The sequence below is a fragment of the Saimiri boliviensis genome, chromosome 9, assembly GCF_048565385.1.
Source record: "Saimiri boliviensis isolate mSaiBol1 chromosome 9, mSaiBol1.pri, whole genome shotgun sequence".
Lineage (NCBI taxonomy): Eukaryota > Metazoa > Chordata > Mammalia > Primates > Cebidae > Saimiri > Saimiri boliviensis.
Window position 1 is genome coordinate 58,038,170 of NC_133457.1, and position 20,242 is coordinate 58,058,411.

The 20,242-nt window shown below is 44.2% G+C and overlaps 1 protein-coding gene and 1 long non-coding RNA gene across 2 annotated transcripts in view; one reads left to right on the forward strand and one right to left on the reverse strand.

The window, feature by feature from the left end:
- Positions 1 to 1,582: 1,582 nt before the first annotated feature.
- LOC104651835 (uncharacterized) overlaps positions 1,583 to 20,242 on the reverse strand; it is a 115,912-nt gene continuing 97,252 nt past the window's right edge. The window contains exons 6-7 of the long non-coding RNA XR_745275.3: positions 16,135 to 16,276; positions 1,583 to 6,906 (exon numbers count right to left, since the gene is read on the reverse strand). This is a non-coding gene — a long non-coding RNA (uncharacterized LOC104651835). The remainder of the gene's footprint in view (positions 6,907 to 16,134; positions 16,277 to 20,242) is intronic.
- PAQR9 (progestin and adipoQ receptor family member 9) lies at positions 12,309 to 16,141 on the forward strand. Its single transcript, XM_074405924.1, has one exon. The coding sequence runs from the start codon at positions 12,805 to 12,807 to the stop codon at positions 13,942 to 13,944; it is 1,140 nt and encodes a 379-aa protein (XP_074262025.1). The 5' UTR covers positions 12,309 to 12,804; the 3' UTR covers positions 13,945 to 16,141.

Genomic DNA, 20,242 nt, shown 5'->3' on the forward strand with positions numbered 1-20,242 from the left:
AGGATTAGAGGTGCATGCCACCACATCCAGCTAATTTTTGTATTTTTGGTAGAGATGAAATTTCACCAAGTTGGCCAGGTTGGTCTAAAACTCCTGACATCCAGTGATTCGCCTGCCTCGGCCTCCCAAAATGCTGACATTACAGGCATGAGCCACCACACCTGGCAAAAATTTCTTTACTTAAAAAAAAAAAAAAAAAAAAAAAACCCACCCTCTTACGAAAATAAGAAGAAATGGCAACTGACACTTCAACACACAAAAGGTATTATTCTTGCTAGACGTAAAAGGGCAGCACAGAAGCAGTTGCCTGCATGTTGGAATTTGTCCATCTGTCCTCAGCTCAGCTTCTCCAGGTCCTAAGCATGATATCAAGTTCTGAGGCTCCATCACCTCCTCATAGACCGCCCTGATGTCCTGTATTGAGACCAAGCATGCATCTCAACTCTGTGTTTCTGGTTGCTCTGCACCTCGTGTTTCCCATTAGAGATGGCCACCCTCCAGGCCTGAGGCCAACTGCCTGCCTGCAACACTACCAAGGTGTCTCTTCTGTGTTCTGCCATGGGAGCTTCCTCCCAGCACCTTCAAGTGGAGCTGCAACTGGATTATATCCAGGTATTCACCCCATTACTAAAATTCATCCCTTTAAATCTCAGTGGCTTTTCATTTTCAAGGATCCCTATCAAGAAATAAACACTTTTGAAAGTTGTACCCTGTTAAAGCCACTATTTATGATATCCTGGCTGGGTCTGTCATTTCTTGAGTAAAGGGAGCATAGGAATAACAGAAATGGTAGCCTTTTATTAACACGCATTCTTTGGCACTTTTTTTCTTTCTTTTTGAGACAGTCTCACTCTGTCGCTCAGGCTGGAGTGCAGTGGCACCAGCTTGGCTCATTGCAACATTCGCCTCCCAGGTTCAAGCAATTTTCATGCCTCAACCTCCCAAGTAGCTGGGACTATGGGCAAGCGCCACCACCCTGGTTAATTTTTGTATTTTTAGTAGAGATGGGGTTTCACCATGTTGGACAAGCTGGTCTTGAACTCCTGGTCTCAAGTGATCTGCCCACCTTGGCCTCCCAAAGTGCTGGGATAACAGGCATGAGCCACAACACCCAGCCTGTCTGGTACTTTCTATGCATCAAACTTCACAACAACCTTGCAGGAAAGCGTTATGGTTTCTCTTTACAGATCAGAGAGGTTAAACAACTTGCCCAAGGTCACACGGCTCATATATGGCAAAGTTAAACTTTAAGCCCAGGCCCACCTGACTCAAAACTAGGGACCTTTCAACCACCTCTCACTGTGCACCCTGTTTAGCCTCAGGAAACCACAGGGCTGAGGGAAGCCTAGCTGTGTGACCTTGAGCAAGACTCTTCAATTCTCTGGGCTGAGGAAATGAGCAAAAGGGCCCCCAAAGACCTTCCTTTCCCATTTCACCCGAGACCAGTGCTAGACTGTCACAGATCCACATATGGCACAATTCTAGGCAGTTGGCTGTGTCCACAGCCCCCGCCAGAGGGCGAGTAGCAGCACCCCAGCCCGCCCACCCCCCGCCCCCCGCCGGCTGCTACAAACCCTCTGGCTAGGTATTAAGGGTGGCCAAGTAACAACAGTGGCCACCATAGTCAAATCTCCCCCGGCTCTCACATGAAGAAACAAGTACAGGACTCCTTACACACATGGAAAGAAAATCCTTTCTGATACACAGCTCTCAGGTAGCAATTTCAAGCTCTATAATATAAACACTTTTCCGTATGAGGTGTGGAAAGTGTGGGAATGTTACTGGTTGTCACCATGGGCCAGGATTAGCAGTAAGGAGGTTCTTTTGGGACAGGGTTAGGGAAGCTCTGAATTTGTGGAAAGGGATGGAAAGATGAAATACATTCAGACATACTTTTCACATTCAGGGCTAAGTAACACCATCCTAGGCTCTATCACCAAAGAAAATACGCTGAATGCAAATGAGAGGAATCATTACGTTTGCAATAAAAGCCCCCCTGAAAAGGTGAGGCAATAAGGCATAAATTGTTCTTTTCCAAGGAACTACCACTAGGTGCAACCTTCCTGTGTCATACACAGATATATAACCACCCCTCTTGAAAATACAATACTATACTTTTCCTAAGTGTCTTATCGGGCATATTAGGTAAAATAAAATCCAACCTCAATCAAGCAGAAAGTCATTTAAAGTTCAACTTCCACCGATTGGTTATTGATGCTGAACTCCAGTCTTCCTCAGCCTCTCATGTGCTCGTATTTCCCAGAGCTATTTTCCTTCCTGAGTGTCTGCAGCCAGCACTGGGCTAGACTCCACACTCCCTGGGAGACTGTCAGGCCACTTGGCACCCACAGGAGATGCCAAGTTCAAGAGAGGGCGCATGGAGAAGGCCTGCAACAAACCTGGCGGCAGCCCTGAGGACTGGGTGTGCTGGTGAGACAGGCCATCCCAAGTGTTAGTGCCAGGAGTAGGCATGGGCCTCTGTGTAAACTAGAGTCTCCCTCTGCAGCTACACTCTCACTAGTGGGTCAAACATTCGTGTGCAGTTGTCTTAAAAGTGCTTATGGCTTCCCCCCCGACCCCAAAACTCTAAGCATTTTAAAAGAAGGCTTTTAGGGGAAGGATCTGTTAAGTTCCAAAAGTTCAGATCACAGGCAAAGAGTGTAAATGTTTGATACCTGTATGCCACTATATCTGCACTGCCATTTGCTTCTATTTCAGTTACGGTGAAAACATGGTGAGACAGAATCCTAAACAGACTCTGCTGAGCTGCAGGGGTGCCAACTGATGCTATTAATAGAAGAAATTTGAGGAATTCTCTTTGATACAAACTACTTTGTTAGAATTGACCTTTCAAATTCAAATCAAAGCACTGAAACTCTTTTCAATCGTAATAGTCCATGTTATGTGTTGTTTCTTTCCAGATAAATTACTAGTCCAGCAAATCAACATGCCTCATTGCAGAGACTCAGAGGAGCAGGGATGGGGGATGTGGCACACTTTTGTTTTGTTTGTACAGTCCCCATCCAAGTGATTGATTCTGAAGTGCAGAAACGACTGCCCTAATCACTAAGGTTCACAGCCAACAGCTTTTGTGTTTTCTATTTTTGGTTTAGCATTTATGGGTTGTGAAGGTCAGTTAATTAGAGAAGATTCTGCCAGCAGGGTCAATACCCATAAGGTGAGTGGAGCCTAACTCTGGGCTTAGAAAGCTTGCGGGGAGGGGGATCTTTTCATCATTCCACAAATGTTTACTAAGTGCCTACTATGTGCCAGGTACTCTGCTGGATGCTGCAGATGGAGCGGTGAGCAAAGCCCTTGCCCTCGTAGAAATATATTTCCAAAGAAAAGAAAGGAATGAATAGCTGTATATTACAGCACATATTACACAAACTCAGATCGTGAAAATATGAAGAAAATAAAGCAGGGTGTGGAGGCAGAGGATGAGGCAGGGTGAGGGAGCTGTCGGTTTAGGATGGGGGGCAGCAAAGCTTTCTGAGAGGTGACGACATTCAGCAGAGAACTCAATAAAGGGAACGTCTGGGAGGAAAGCTTCTGAGGCAGAGGCAGGCAGAGAGAAACAGCAAGTGAAGGGCCCCAGGGCAGCTGTGAGCCCACCAGTGAATCAAGAAAAGGCGCCCCTTCTGAGCAGACAGCCCGGACCTGGGCCGACTGTGGCCAGAAGAGTGTGGTTTGCCTATCAGCCTCCCTCACCCCCTCAGCTGGGCTGCTGTACAGGGGACAGCCTGTGCACAACCACAGGAAGCCTCTCCTAGTGGCATATGCTTGGGAGTGAGAGGAGCAGCAGGAAGGCTGGTGGAGAGGAGAGAGGACAGAATGAGGGAGAGTGGTAATTAGCAATGTCAGTCTTCAAAAAGCCTTTTCTTTTCTGAACTAACCACTTCCAGCCATGCAGGACAGAATTCAAAGGCAGCTCCTTCACTGGGCTCTCCCTCCATTCCCCATTAGGAGGACAGCTTTCTGCCATCAACTATAAGGCTGAAGTAGAATTTTAAAACCACATCAGCACTAATGATGACAACATTCCAATTTGGAAACTTACAACTGGCTATTTCCATGCCCGTCTCACACATAGATTTTCTCCTCCTTCCCCCTTTGGATCCCTTCATTTATAGTATCTTTACCCATGCTAGTCTCCCCTGACGCAGACATTCTGTGCAACCATGTCAAAAGAGCCCAGCAGTGTGTAAAAACAGACAATTTTTTTAAAAGATTACCAAAAAAACCCAGGAAAAACAGATTTTCCTCACCCCTTCTCCATTCCTAATCCCTTTCTTTATAAGAGATGAAAAATTTTCATTTTCTACTTTATTGAATTGTTTAAGATGCTTTATAAATCTATTGCTGACAATTACTCTGAAAGTAATTGTTCAATTCCTTGATATTTGGATTTTCTTTTTCTTTTTGTCAGACAGGGTCTCACTCCATCACTCAGGCCAGAGTGCAGTGGTGCAGTCATGGCTCACTGCAGCCTCTGGAGCAATCATGGCTCACTGCAGCCTCTGGAGCAATCGTGGCTCACTGCAGACTCTGGAGCAATTGTGGCTCACTGCAGCCTTGACCTGCAGGCTCCAGTGTTCCTCCCACCTCAGCCTCCTATACAGCTGGGACTACAGATGTGTGACACCACACCTGGCTTTTAACTTTTTTCTGGAGACAGGGTGATCTACAATCATGCTGCCCAGGCTTGCTGTGTTCCCACTTCAGCCTCCCAAAGTGTTGGGGTTATAGGCTTGAGCCACCACACCTAGCCCGAAAATTGTTTTGATAATTTGAGAAAACACGGTGTTGTGTGGTGTTGTGTTCACATCTATCAGACCTGGGTAAGCCTGTGTCCCTCTAAGTGGTTAGTATAAAAGAATTTAAAGATGACAGATATAACGTATGTACACTGCTGACACACCTGTTAGAAATGTTAAGTGACGATTTCCATTGCACTCTGGAGCTGGGAATATGGAATGGAATTGTAGCCCATAGAGTTGTTTCATTCCCATTTTCCTTCCCTCCCCACACATACCCAATTAAACAAGGCTGGTATAATCAGGAAGCTTCCAAAATGCAAGAGTGGCCATTCCATTCTCCAGCAGCCAAACCTATGTGTCAATTACAAGTAAGGGAGCGTAGGCATTGTTACCGTAAAGGAAAAACCAGAGAATATGAGAGGCAAGCCAAGGGACAAACAAACACATTACCCAGGACTGATGGTTCTCCCAGAGACGAACAAGTGTGGTTGACTTGTGACTCTCAGTGCTACATGGTTTGCTTGCCAGAGGGTGCTTTACCCTCACCCCAGCCCTGACACCTAAGGCGCTAAGGTCAGGGATGGGGTGCAAGTGTCTATCTAGCACGTTACTTAAAAGTAAAAACATCAAAAGCTTAATGGTGTTTAGTGCAGCATTAAAATGTTCCTAGTTTCAAAATGGCTGCCCCAAATACATATTCACAAAATGGTTGCATTTAAGCATTGTGGATCCATTTCCCTGCCAACTGAGAACAGGAGTGAATCTGACTTACCTTTGTCGTGCTCCAATACACTTCTCTGCTCTTCCACGCCCTGAGCTTCTAGTATCAGCTTTGGACATAATTGGTGTTTATTATGCTTGTTAAATAAAAAAACTGGGCTGGTTGTAGTGGTGTGATCCCAGCTACTAGGGAGGCTGAAGCAGGAGAATTGCTTCAGCATGGGAGGTAGAGGTTGCAGTGAATCAAGACGGGGATAGAGTGGGACTCCACCTCAAAAAAAAAAAAAAAAAAAAAAAAGGCAAAAAAGCTGGAGACTGTCTCCTGAATGCTCACTATAGATTTACTCGATAATTCCCACCTAGTACTGGGAAGCATCTCCAGAGAGGGAGTTCAGTGGGTATGAGAATCGGACATCTAGAGTTGAGATTGAGGTTGGTGGGAAGAAAGAGGGAGGTTGGAGGAGCAAGGGAGGGACCACGAATGAAACAACACCAATGCATTTAGACCACAGAATTCTCAGAACACAGGTACAAAGGACTCATGCCAATGGGTGCCCACGAGAGTATGTTCCTAGAAAAAAATGTTCCTTGTTAACTGGGTAGAAATGACAAGTGCACTGAGGAGACTCATCAGCAACCCCAAAGTCTAGTGGTTTTCACATGAAAGGGGCATATGACTAATGTGAGGTTACTGAATACTCTTAAAATATCTATATATATATATAGGATATGATACCCTTCAATTAATTTAGTGATTGGCACCTAGATAATCAAGTTCATAAATATTTTCAACAGACATATTGAATCTCAACAAAAAGGAAAATCATTACATTAAAAAACTAAAGAGAATGAGCAGCAAGTGAGTTTAACAGAGCCAAACAGAGCCCAGTAACTAAGATGCCATCTCCTTGGTGTTAAGTAGGCAATGATATCAGAGCAGAATGTTTTATTTTCTGTATTAATGAGTTACTCGAATCAGTATCATTGTGCTAAGTGCAAGGATCATCTAGGAAATCACAGAATCTTCTATTAGCCTCTTTGCACTGATCTAGGGTATGGCAAGCCCCTGGGGATTCACAACTATTATTCGTTTGGAGGAAGATGTTCTTTTAATAAATCTGCCTAATCAATGTCCAGTCATCACATTCTACATGTACTGTACACATGCCTAATTTGGCATCACTATTTTTGGGGACTTTATCTAACCAGATCCAATTGGTTCAACTCAATAGCACTTATGGCTAAGCTTAGGCCAAGATGATACAGGGTGTTTTTCTTATCAGTTATGTTCATTTAAATATTTACCAAGTTTTCTAATAACAATGAAAAAATCTGCAGATAGAAGGAGAGACTGTGTATCACCGTGAATCTCTTCACTTGAGATGGTCAAGGCTGGCTACACAACAGCTTCTCAGGAGGCAGTACCCTATAAAGAAAAGAGTAAGAAGTTTGGAATGAATAAAATTTGGTTCCAGTTCTGCCACCCAAGCTACTTAACTTCTTGGAACCTCTGTGTTTTTTGTCTGCAAATGGGGTTAGTGCATTCACCTTTCAAAGAATGTTCTAAGAATTAGAGATAATATACATAAAGCCCCTATGGCAATACCTGAATATAATACATGATCAATAAACCAAAACAATGATCATGAATGGGAAGAGAGTTGGACTAGACGGCTTTAAGGATTAAGTGGCAATGCTACTCTAAGATTCTAGGACTCTAAGTTCCAACCTTTTAAAAGCTTACAGTACTAAAAAGATTTCCCAGCCACAATGTGTTAAGTGCTTACTACATGCAAAGTGCTTTGCTTCAAGAAGAATTGTTGATATAAATAATGGGGAGAAGGAACTCAGTAATCTAGCTCACACACTTGTGCGTTTCTCAAGTTAAATGGAAGCTATCCAAAAGGCTCTACCAAAAGCAAGCAACAGCCTATGATAAAATGAGTCTCCTCCCCAAAAGGTAACGCTGAATTAGGTTCAATACAGTAAGTTAATACAAGGCTTTTGCGGGAAGATGATATAGGCTTCAGATAGGAAACGGGAAGGGCAGACTTGGGAAAAACAGCTCCAGGACAGAGACTACCATCCTAGGTCAAGGAAGTTGTGGAAGGGGCCGAAGGCCTGGGTACTTGGGCAGGTCTGGTCAGGGGTTGGGGACTGTTGGCTTACAGATGGTGACCCCAAACACACTTTCCAGCCACTTGAGTGGCAGGAAGTGGCATCCCTCTTGGATCTGGGAAAGGGGATGGAAGCAGGCTGGCCAAACAAGAGCAATGGAGTATTGAGCAGAGGTCAGCAAACAGTTTGGGTGACACACATTCTAATCAGGTGAAGTGTTTTGCTTCTCCCTTATGTCCAAACATATTATTTATACATTATCCTCATGGACTTCCTATTAGTGTATCATTAAACCTTCAGAGAGTATGCCCATGGAAAAGGATGACATCAATTTAAGCAGAAGTTGTGGCATTTTATTCTTCCCCTTCATTAGTCTTCTTGTGCAGCCACTCTAGAGACCTCAGGAAGAAAACAGGTGAATTTTTTGAGGGAAGGGAGTGTGGCATTATCATTCCCTTCATAAAACCTTGAAAGACCAAAAAAAAAAAAACACCCCCCCATCCCAAACAAAAAGCATCCTCAACAAGTTTCCCTTAGCTTTTCTTCAAAAGAGATGCCTATTGGCTGGATGTGGTGGCTCTCACCCGTAATGCCAGCACTCTGGAAGGCCAACATGGGCAGATCAGCTGAGATCAGGAGTTCCAGACCAGCCTGGCCAACATGGTGAAATGCCATCTCTACTAAAAATAAAAGAATTAGCCAGGCATGGTGGTGCACGGCTGTAATCCCAGCTATTAGGGAGGCTGAGGCAGGAGAATTGCTTGAACTCAGAGGCCGAAGGTTGCAGTGGGCCGAGATCATGCCACTGCACTCCAGCCTGGGTGACAGAGCGAGACTCCATCTCTAAATAAATAAATAAATAAATAAATAAACAAACAAACAGAGATACCTGTTACCCAGTCAGTAGCAGGCAGGAACAGTGCCAGTTAATTCAGTCTCCCACTGCTCTCTCCCAGCCCTCTATCTGCTTTCTGATTGTATTTGTCACCAGAGGTTGCTACAGTTACACCTGATGCCATAAGATTTTCCACAATTAGAAAGCTCAGACTCTATGATTTGGTAGTGACTATATCTGACCTGTCAGATCATGGCTGTTTTCCATTTGGGGAAAAAGGAAGCACTTTGTTTAAACTATATTTATATATAGGCTCCAGTCAGGAAACAGGAAGAGCAGACCTGGGAAAAACAGCTACCGAACAGAGACCACCATCCTAGGTCAAGGAAGCTGTGGAAGGGGCTGAAGTCCCGAACTCCTGACCTCAAGTGATCTGGCTGCCTCAGCCTCCCAGCATGCTGGAAATACAGGCGTGAGCCACGGTGCCTGGCCTAAACTATATATTATGAGGAGAGGGATTGAACCCTGCAGAGTTCTCTTAATACAGAGTCTTGGGTACAATTAAACACTAGGTCCACAGTGTTTTTCTTTTCTTTTCTCTTCTTTTCTTTTTTCTTTTTTCTTTTCTTTTCCCTTCTTTCTTTTTTTTTTCTTTCTCTCTCTCTCCTTCCTTTTCTTTCTCTCCTTTCCTTTCTTTCTTTTGTCATTGTTCTTTGGCTAAAAATTAGACTAGAAAAAAATTATTTCCTCTAAAAACTGGCATGTTATTAGCAAATAACACAGCATATTTTTCTGCTGCTTTTACAGATAGCTAATTGCTCTTACTAAACATCAAATTTGCTGTGGAATTCTTACATAAACTTCATTTTATTCCTGTAGAAAAAAACACACACGTGTAGTTGGTCTATAAGAACATCAGATTGAAAGAAGCATTCATCCAGTTTGCTCCAGTTTGTACATATGACTGCATTTTGCAGCCAGGACTCCTCAATACCTGTATGTACAGAGCCTCCACCTGAATGAACTACCTACCAACACCACATTTGTGGTCTTGATTTAATTTCAACTGATAGAACTAGCTGGCTTTTGCCTCTAAATGACAGCAATGGCTTTCCAATGTTACCTGGTGATTCTTGTCTGTCAAAAACTTTGTAGTCAGTCCTGGTTACCTTAGAGATGCCTTATCTCCCAATGCACTTTCAAGGAATGGCAGCCTGCCCACTGCTTGTTTAGCCAAGCCCAGAGGATGTGAGCATGGCTCCCACTGGTGAGACGGTTTGCTGGAGTTAAAACAAACTATAAACTCAGCCTGTGTAGGATTTAGGGAACACATTTTTATGCCTCAATTTTAAAAGTAAGAGAAATTCTCAGAGCAGGAGAAAAAAAATTAATTCTGTAGATTGGTAGCAATTAAGGAAAAGCCATATTGCCATTTTGCTTTATAAGTTAAGTCAGTTTTGCTGTTTCCTTAGTTCCTTTTTACTTAGCTTTGTCAAGGTATAGCAAAGACAGCTGTCTGGGCTCTGCACCAGTGAACCCTCATGAACACCAATCACTCCATGGCATCAACTGGTTTTGTGCCTCAGGCAGGGTAGGGGATCTATGAGCAAGGAGAAAGGCAGATATCACAAAGACTTTTTGAAAGACTTAAGATGACAAATTTTTTTTGAGTTTATAAAATACTGATTAAAAAAAAAACATTTTATTGGAGTCAATCTCACCATTCTTAGTCATAAAGATAAATGTTATTTTCTCTAACTCAAGTTTTGCATACTCATTTACAGTCAGTTCCATTGTTTCGCTTGAAGTGAACTTTCAATTTTCTAGATTATATAAGTGAGCTGATTATGCAGCTAAGAGGGTGTAAATATAAGAATCATTTTTTACACATTACGGTTCTGGTTGTTTGTGGAGTAGCAAAGGGAATATGAAAAAAAAAAAAATGTTCTGGCCTGCCCTGGATTCAAGTTTATCATTACTACACTTGATTTAAATGCCTAAATTTAATCCCTTTTACAAACAGGCATGGGTCCTTAGTCCAGATGTGAAGGAAAACTAGATTTTGTTTTAAAACAAAGCTACAAACAGTGGAAAACCAGAAAAAACTAAAATAAGATACTGGCTAAATTAACTACAACAAAACCTCACTTCTTAAAAATTCACTAGGCAGGAATGTGTGGTAGTGCTGAAAGGCAGAAGACTAAAGCGCACCTTTGATCTAATTGTGTAAGAGTTTGCTAAATCAGTTACTACTGGAAAATATACTTGCAAGAGAAAGCTGCAACTTCTAGAGACTGTTTCTAGTATCCTTAAGTAACTGTAGACATTATAATACGGAGTGATATCCTAGTTATAAATAATTCTTGTCCATAACTTAAATCCATCTTGAGGCTCTACTAAGTAAATCTTCCCTAACCTACTTAGAGGATGTACAGTAGTGATGAAAGTAGCCTTTCATTTTTAAAATGAAAATGAAATGTATTTTAAGTGAAAATGGAAGCCTTTTTCTAAATCAGAAACTACCAGTATCCTTAGAGCAAAGCAGGTTGTTGGATATTCTGGTTTAATACTTGAAATGTGGAAGCAACCCACTTGGGTTCAAACCCCCCTTCTACCATGTTCTTTAGAGTCGTGGTGCTTTCCATTTCGTCTGTATAATGGAGAAAATAATTCCTAAAAGATTGTAAAAACGTAAGGCACTTAGAACACTTCGTGGCCCCTTAAAAGTTAGCTCTTGTTATATATACTACAAATCAGAAATGCAACTTAGACTCAGTCACATTCCCGGATCCCACCGAGAGAAACTTCTGTGACACGGTGAACATTTTAGAACAGACACATTTTTAAGCCCCTTTCTTTAAGGCTCAAGGGCATATTTTCACACTGCAGTGCATCACAACCGTTCTGATTCTTCAAGTGTTCATTTCTTCCGGCCTCTAGCCACCCAACCTAGCCTGCCAGGTACCGTACTTCTGATTAATTATACATAAGATTAATCCAAGCCACTCCTTCCCTGTTTCTACCAAAGGGACGTCATTCGCTTCAGTTCCTGCTAGAATGCACCCCCTACCTCAAGTGTCCCCTCATCAATGCCCTCTATGATCAGCCTTTGACTTTGGAACCCCTTCATACATTCTTCAGTTCGTTAGAGGTTTTGAGTCATCATCTGAGATTTTTCATTAAATTGTGGAGTTTGAGCAGCCAGTCCTGAGCTGTCGGACTCGGTTCCAGATAGGATTCCTAGCTACAGACACGAGAACAAGAAGATGGATTAGCTGCGGCTCGAAGGGCTGGTGAGCCCGACCACAGGCCAGCTTGGGGACGGTTTGTTCGGACAGGACAAGGGCGAGGGAAATGGGAGGATGGTGACGCACCTGAGTGCGTCCCACCGACGAAAGGATACCAACTAAGGCTTCGTGTAGTGCGTAGAGAGGCAGACACACACACACACACACACACACACACACACACACACACACACACGAACACACGCAAAGACGAGAAAGGGAGAGAGCGGCTCAGCCCCAGGTAGCTGACAATGACATGGCCCTGATCCGGACGCGGGCTCAAAGCCTCCAGACTTCCGGAGTGCCGCCCTCCCCGGCCACCTCTGGAGATTACCGCTGGCGCATCTCTCCGCCCTGCCCGGCTCGGGCGCCCTCCCCTCCCCCCGCAGCCGCAGCCGCAGCTCCCCGCCCCCCGCGAACGCGGTTCCCCAGTGTCCTCCAGAACGCCCGCGTGGCTGTCGGGTTTCGAACCCCTGGGCCACCCTCGCCCTCGGCGCGCGCGCCGCCGCGCCGCCGACCAGCCTTCGGCCCCCGCATCAATCATTAACCGGGCGGCCCAAGGAGGGGGATGGTACGGAACTCGAGAGCCGGGACAACTCTATCCCCCGAGGCGGCCGCGAAACCCTAGCCTGGGAGGCCCCCGCCCTTGCTCGCTGCGCCCGTCCCTCCCTCCGCGCCTCGGCTCGCACATCCCCGCCTCCCGCTCCGGGGGCGGCGGCGGAGGCACCCGCACCGCGCGATGCCCAGTCACCGCCGCCGCAGTCAGCCGCGCCGCCGCCGCCTCAGCCGCCGCTGCCGCAGCGCGGGCGGCCGCGCGCCGATAGCAGTGGCTTGGCGAGGAAGCCGCCGAGCCCCGCGCGCTCAGCGCTTCTGCCGGTCGCCGCGCTGCCTATTAATTGAGTCTCTCATTGATTTATTTAATTTTTAGGAGCGGCTGCTCGGAGGCACGGGTCTTCTCTTAAACCCGCAGCGACGCCCCCGGCGCGGGCACAAAGGCTCCGACGGCGGCCGGCGGGGGCTGCCCAGGGCCTGGGAGCCAGCGCCAGAGGTCGCCTGCGCGCGCCCTAGCCGAGCCCCGGGCACCATGCCGCGGCGCCTGCAGCCCCGGGGCGCGGGCACCAAGGGCCCTCCGGCCGCAGCCCCGACCCCAGCAGCTTCGGGGCCCGCCCGGCACTCCCACTCAGCCGCCTCCGGGGACCCCCCAGCGTCCGCCAAGCCGCTGCTGCGGTGGGACGAGGTGCCCGACGACTTCGTGGAGTGCTTCATCCTGTCGGGCTACCGGCGTCTGCCGTGCACGGCCCAGGAGTGCCTAGCCTCGGTGCTGAAGCCTACCAACGAGACGCTCAACTTCTGGACGCACTTCATCCCGCTGCTGCTGTTCCTGAGCAAGTTCTGCCGTCTGTTCTTCCTGAGCGGCGGCGACGTGCCCTTCCACCACCCGTGGCTGCTGCCGCTGTGGTGCTACGCGTCGGGAGTGCTGCTCACCTTCGCCATGAGCTGCACGGCGCACGTGTTCAGCTGCCTGTCGCTGCGCCTGCGCGCTGCCTTCTTCTATCTGGACTACGCGTCCATCAGCTACTACGGCTTCGGCAGCACCGTGGCCTACTACTACTACCTGCTGCCCGGCCTCAGCTTGCTGGATGCCAGAGTCATGACCCCATACGTGCAGCAGCGCCTGGGCTGGCACGTAGACTGCACGCGCCTTATCGCCGCCTACCGCGCCCTGGTGCTGCCCGTGGCCTTCGTGCTGGCGGTGGCCTGCACTGTGGCCTGCTGCAAGAGCCGCACCGACTGGTGTACTTACCCGTTTGCGTTGCGCACTTTCGTCTTCGTCATGCCTCTCAGCATGGCCTGCCCCATTATGCTCGAGAGCTGGCTCTTCGACCTGCGTGGGGAGAACCCCACGCTCTTCGTGCACTTCTACCGCCGCTACTTCTGGCTGGTGGTGGCCGCCTTCTTCAACGTGAGCAAGATCCCCGAGCGCATCCAGCCGGGTCTCTTCGACATCATCGGCCACAGCCACCAGCTTTTCCACATCTTCACCTTCCTCAGCATCTACGACCAGGTGTACTACGTAGAAGAGGGCCTGCGCCAATTCCTCCAGGCTCCGCCTGCCGCACCCACTTTCTCGGGTACCGTGGGCTACATGCTGCTGCTGGTGGTCTGCCTGGGGCTGGTCATCAGGAAGTTCCTAAACAGCTCCGAATTCTGCAGTAAAAAGTGAGCCTCCCGCCTTGGAGGAGTCTACCGGTTCACCCATCTGTTTGGAGTTTCTGTTGTTGCTACCGTTGGTTTGTTTTCAAGTTTCGTTGTGTTTTCTTCTTTGCTCAAGGAAGGTGCTGCAAAACCGCAGGGAAAAAGTTCACTGCTACAAAGGGATCCCATCCCACTGGAGGCTTTGAGAGAGGGAGGTTGGGGGAGGGATGGTCAATCGGGAGGGAGGTAAGTCACTGGTTCTTGCCCCTGGAAAAAAATTCAGGTGATGTCTTTGGCATCCAGGGATTTTTCAAAGGCAGTGAGTAAAATCCCAAATAAAGCCCCAAAGAGTTTGCTTTTCCAATTATCTGTGCCATTGGTAATAAGGAGTAGCCTATATGTGGTCAGGTACACAGTAAAGAGGGTAAATAGAATCTTTGGGAACTTTTATTTCGGCCTGAGGAATGCTTGGATTTGTCAAAAGAATGGAGCTTTGTAGGAAAACAGGCACAGAGACGCAAACCCAGGGCTTAACCTGCTAGAAAATGCATGGAATGTGAACACGTTAATTATTTCAAAATGTTTTTCAGATGTTACTTAAATAGTAATATATACAATGATTTTTAATAATTTATCAAAGCCTGTGATATGCACTGAATTTTCTTTGTCACATAGTTTTGAATTTCACAGCCTTCTGCACTGCATACACTTGAACTGGACATCAGGGCAAGCTGCTTGAGAGTTCTCAACTACTTTCTTAAACAGTGTTTTCTGAAGGTCTGTGTCTGATACAACTGTGAATTATTCTACCTTAGGGACTTTGGTTAAACTATTGGTGAGGAGCTCGAGTGGTTTGTATAGACCCAGATTTTTGTTTACTTTAATTAATGTATTCCACAAAACTCATCCTGGTTTTTGTTTGTATGTTTTGTTTTTAATCTTTTTCTTTCCTTCTCTACTTATTTAAATTGCCACTGGAATAAATGTGCCTTTTGAAGCAATGTCCAAATGACTGGTCCTCAAACGCAGTTTCTTACATGGGGAGAGTAGTAAGAAGATGCTTTTCTTACTTGACTGCAAGTCAAAGTTTCATGGTCCATCCAGGAGGGCAGAAGATGGTGTTGGTTTCAAGTTTTTGGTAGGACTGGAAGTAGCTTACAGGAGCAAGCAGAGCATTTGGATTCCCTTCGAGGACAAAGAGCCAACCCGCTAATGTAGATGTGTTCCTAGTGCAGCTGTGGGAGAAGGGGAGAGGAGACTGTTCTGGACTGATGCCATCCATCCCTGCTTAATATTAAAAATATAATATCCAACAATAAATGAGGTAGTTTTATTATGAAAGGCAGGAGCATATTACTGAGTTGTCACTGAAAATTTTGTGTTAAATAAGATTACACTTGCCCAGATAAACGCTGAAGTTTCATTTGGGTCCAGACTATGGAAATAATGGGAAGTCACCCTAAACCCTTCAACCATTCATGAACATGTCCCTGAGATCCTTTCTAACAACCAGATTAGCCGGTGTTATTTAGACATTTCCTATAAATGCTAACCTGTAATTGAGATGGCCACTCTAGGTTAACACAAACAACTGGAGATGACTTGTTTAAAAGCTATCACACTTCCCGGTAAGTGGTTTTGTTAGGAGCCAAGTCAAGTCACTGAATGGGGATTTTTTTTTTTTTTTTTTTTTAAGACGTGCGTGCCAATAGGCTGAGCAGGAGGAATGGGTGGCCCCGATGCCCAGCTAGCTGTGCTTCACTGGCTTGTAGTTGATGGAGAGCTTGCCCAGGTAGTGCTGATCATCTTGGGCTGATCTCCATCACCTGGTTGAAGGTCTTGGGCAGGATGATCATGTCCCACAGGTGCATCTTGACTTTACGGTATAATTTAGATCATGCATATGAGGTAGATGAACACTTAACCTCAGCACTGATAGGCTGGCGCTTCTAAAACAATTGGCTGTTTTTGTTTATGCTTTTAATCATTTCTCTATTTGTAAACAGAGAAGCTCAGCACAATTCCCCGGAGGAACCAGTATCCTTGTGTGTGTTATTTTGCACATAGAAGTTAAACTTATATATGTCTATGTTTAATTTAGAACCTCTTAATGAGATTGTAAATACACTTTGGATAGTTGCTGATGACTGTTAGTGTCTCATCCTTTGTGAAGTACAAGGAGATTCCTGTTGGGTTACAGGGGCTAATTTGTACTTACCATAGATGTTATTCCTCAGCTGTAACTTAATTCAATACATGCATTCAAGGACAAGTGTGGAAATCAGGATATTTCCAGATGCAAATTTATTTGCATGTCATCATTGTCTCTTCTAGAGTCCCAAAGAACATCGGTCTGGAAGCTAGAAAAACAGATTAAAGCGTATTATGTCATTTCTTGTAAAATGGGACCTCGATTTCAGAAGGAACTTTCAAGAAAAAGACTTCTAGAAAGGATTGATGAGTTTGAGAACAATAGCTAAAACAACGAATTTGTCATTTTAATCTTTTTTTTGGTCTTCCAGGTCCACAGACAGAATTCGCTTCTTGTCCTGTGTCTTTGACCTTAAGGAGAGGCCACTTAAGGATAAAATTATACCCATATCATTTTTCAGGTGATTATGCTCATGAGGACAGTGAGATGACACACTTTGTGCCACGCAGCTTTCAGCACCCAGTATGTCCCGGAGAGAATGAGGACTCACTTTCCTCTTCCCTTTGCCTTTTCGTTCGTCCACTGTCCTTTCCTGTTCCGTCTTAGATTTTGGAGACCACATATGATATTGACAAGAGGATGTTCTAGTGGAAAACTGGTTTGGCTTCACTTCATATTTGCAAATAGGTACCATATATACTACTCAAAACCAGGGATGACTTGTTAAAACTATACAGTTCATTAGCTAAATTAGATCAGATTTCTCTCAAGATAATGATGTTTTAGAAGCAAATGTTTACTTTGAATCTCCCACTTGCATGGAACTATCCTGGTTTATTATGTATTTCGGGGTAATGTGGCAGTCAGAACAACATATATTTTGAAATATTTTTCACACTTTCCATTTTGCCACGTTAAAATTCAGTTTTACTTTTTTATTGTGCTCAGCTGTTTGAAATGTAGGACAAATTATAAATAAGAATTCACTCCATTATCTCTGTACAACCTATTTTGGCAGTAGAATTTTGAAGCATATTATGTAATACGTTTCATTTTTACTTGTTAGTCATGATCTGGATGACGTCTCAAGGAGCAGCACCATAGAGTCATGCCTGGAAAATGAAGGTGTTCGTCTTCAGTGCCTGTCACCCTGTGAGTTGGTCTCTGGGGCTGACTCAGACTGACTTAGTTGGCTAACGGGGTTACTTTCTTCCCTGCCCTTCTTGCAGCTCAGGTGAAGAGGATGACCTTCCCAGAGAGATGAAGTGAGTTCTTCAGTCATGTCATGACTGGCTTGTAAAAATAAATGTGAACTTTTCCACTAGCTATACACTTTCTATAAATAGCCCAGGGAGAAAGTATGGGGCTTCAGAGCTGGACAGAGTGGCCTTCAGTGTTTCCATTCATAAATCCAGCTTGTAAGTGCTTGCGGTCAAAAAACCATTTCGCCTAATTTATAGTGATACTTAATGGGAGTTATTTCTAAGAATGCAAAATTTCAGGATAGAGGTGATTTTCATCGTTTTTTTCCTGATTTGGTGCCAAATCTGAGGACTGACAGCAATAATAAACAGGAATTTTTATCTTCAAATCTCTTCATAACTTTAATTAGTTCATCTGCACAAAGTTATAATAGGAGACAGCTATGGTAGAAGTTATCTCCATCTCAAGGCTTTACAGTTGGTCCAAAGTGACAGGATGCAGGGACCATTTGTGTGCTCAATTGTGTTTACTAGTTTGCATGGCTATGATGCCTGACCAAGCACACAGACACTAATTGGAAAAATGATATAAAGACAGTCCCTTAACTAACTTTAAAATTGAGCAAAGATATGGCTGCCTTTGAAATTAGATCAAAATATGTCACACAAAATGTTATCAGCCACTTAAAATGGCTGTTATCATCTTGTTCTTCAACTGTTGAAGTTTACCACTGCTGACTTCACTCTGTCAGCATTCTTTGAGCTGTTCGTTCATGCAATCATGTCATCCCTTTCATGATCATTGAGCACCTACTGTGTGTAAGACATTGGGCAAGGACCCATCTGTATTATTACAGCCATTACCCTTTTGTCTTCTGGTGGAACAAAGAAGCCCCAGAAAGTCTCTCTGTCCAGGAACCAAACTCTGATCTTAGCTGTAGGCAGAATGCTGTAAGTCCCCGAGTTTGGGTCTCTTTTCTGTTAGCGTAAGTGCAGTGCATAGAATCTTATTTCTATTCACACACTGACTTCCTCAGCAATCAATTTCTTTCTTTTCTCTTCTTCTGTCTGCTTCTAGGCCTACTGTTAAACATAACTTGAAAATGTAATGAACAATCCAGGGGAGGGGATAGTCAGCATATGTACAGAATTGAAAAACTTATTACTAATACTATGAAAACATTAGTAACAATAACTATTGGAAGGTTGATAACATTCATACTATTATGAAGAGTGGATCATCCAATGTGCCTAAATTGTGATGTCTTTTAAGTGTCTGAATTTTATAGTGTAATAAAATAAAAACAACAACAAACAAACCACATACGTAAGAGCTCAAATGCTTAGATCTCCAAACTTAATGAGATTAATGTTCTCTAGCCCTTTTCCTCTTTTAAATCTTTGTGTCGTGACTTATGAAACATGTCTTAGAAAGCATTAATTTGGAGGAAAGTGTCAGATGTAAAAAAGATAGGAAGAATGCATGGGAAGGCGAGAACAAAGAGGATTAGAGTCAAACAGTCAGAATGGGGCAGCAAGTTTAACTATGCAGTTAGCCTTTAAATTGTCTTCAGAAAAGCATGTGAACTCCCAGGGTGTTAGCGTTCAAGTAGACAGACAAGGAATTCTGTTTGTCAGCTTAACCACACCTTGCAGCTTTTGACCTGAGCACGAGTGTCCAGGCATATTTTGAGTAGTACATTTATCTCCTGGCTTAATGTCCTTAATTTGTTTCCATGAAATTAGGACACAGGCAAAACAGGCATTAGGGGATAGCACCAGCCAATTGTAAATCACCTTTTGAATCATTTTCTTGAAGGATCGCCAATATTGTCTGACATATATTGCCTGACAAAAAGCGAACAAGCCTAGACAAACAGAAAAAGGAAGCATTCAGCGTTTGAAGTTGAGCACTGTTGTATTCTTTTGTGAGAGGCCGCACATTTTCTTATGGAAGATTTGGTTTCTTCAATATTATGAATAAGTATTTCTTAATTGTGAAAATGGATGTCAGTCCTTCTTAGTCACTCTTCCAAAAAGCTCATACAAATTTCTGTTGTTGTCATTTAAGAAAGAATAACTGTATTGCATTTCTGGTTTGCAGGTTTCTAACCAGTTTGTAGGCATTTTTGTTCTAGAACGGCTTCTTAAGAATCTGTGAACAAGCTGCAGAATTCAGAGTGTTTATTTGTAAGTCAAGGACCAAGAATGCTCATTTAGCTGTTAACTGTGGCAGGATGTGACCTTTGAAAGCTCTGAACATATACCTATATGCAACAATATGCACACCTATTTACTATTTAGCTCATTGGAAAAACTACTCTTTGAGCTTTTGAGAATGTTTCCCAATGTCTTGTGCTTCTAAATGTAATGCACTTGCTCTACTGCTTTTGTTCTCAATCAATCTCTGGAAGCTATTCCAAATATGGCATTTCTCAAGGAAAATTTCTTGAATGTGCAAAATTATTCTCGAATGTGTAAAAGTGACAGGCCACCTTTCTTTCAGGCCTTATACCTCCAACCAAAATATGCAAGAAGCACTCAAGGCAGAATGGGGGGTCTGTCTTCAGGTGGTCATTTGGCCATGCTATAAAGATGGCCCTGCTTCTCCCAGCTCACCATGATATTGAAGAAGGACACCATGTAAATAGACCCGTGTTTCTAGATAAAGCATGGGAACACAATTTCATTTCTTCTTAGTTCCATCTCTAGTTAGAAAGCATAATCTGTTTCTTAATACGCTGAATGCAAAAAATAAAATTCATGGGAAAATTTTTTAAAGAAGTATTTCAATTTTATATTTGTAAAGTTTCTAATAGCAATGTGTTTGTAAAAATAGGCCTTAGCACATAAATGAGAACCGGAGCTTTTTGGAAAGACTCATCTTTATTGGGGAGTTTAATCACCTTGAGCTCTTACCCAAATGATAAAGACCTGGTAGGTCATTTAACATATAAATAATGTATAGTTAA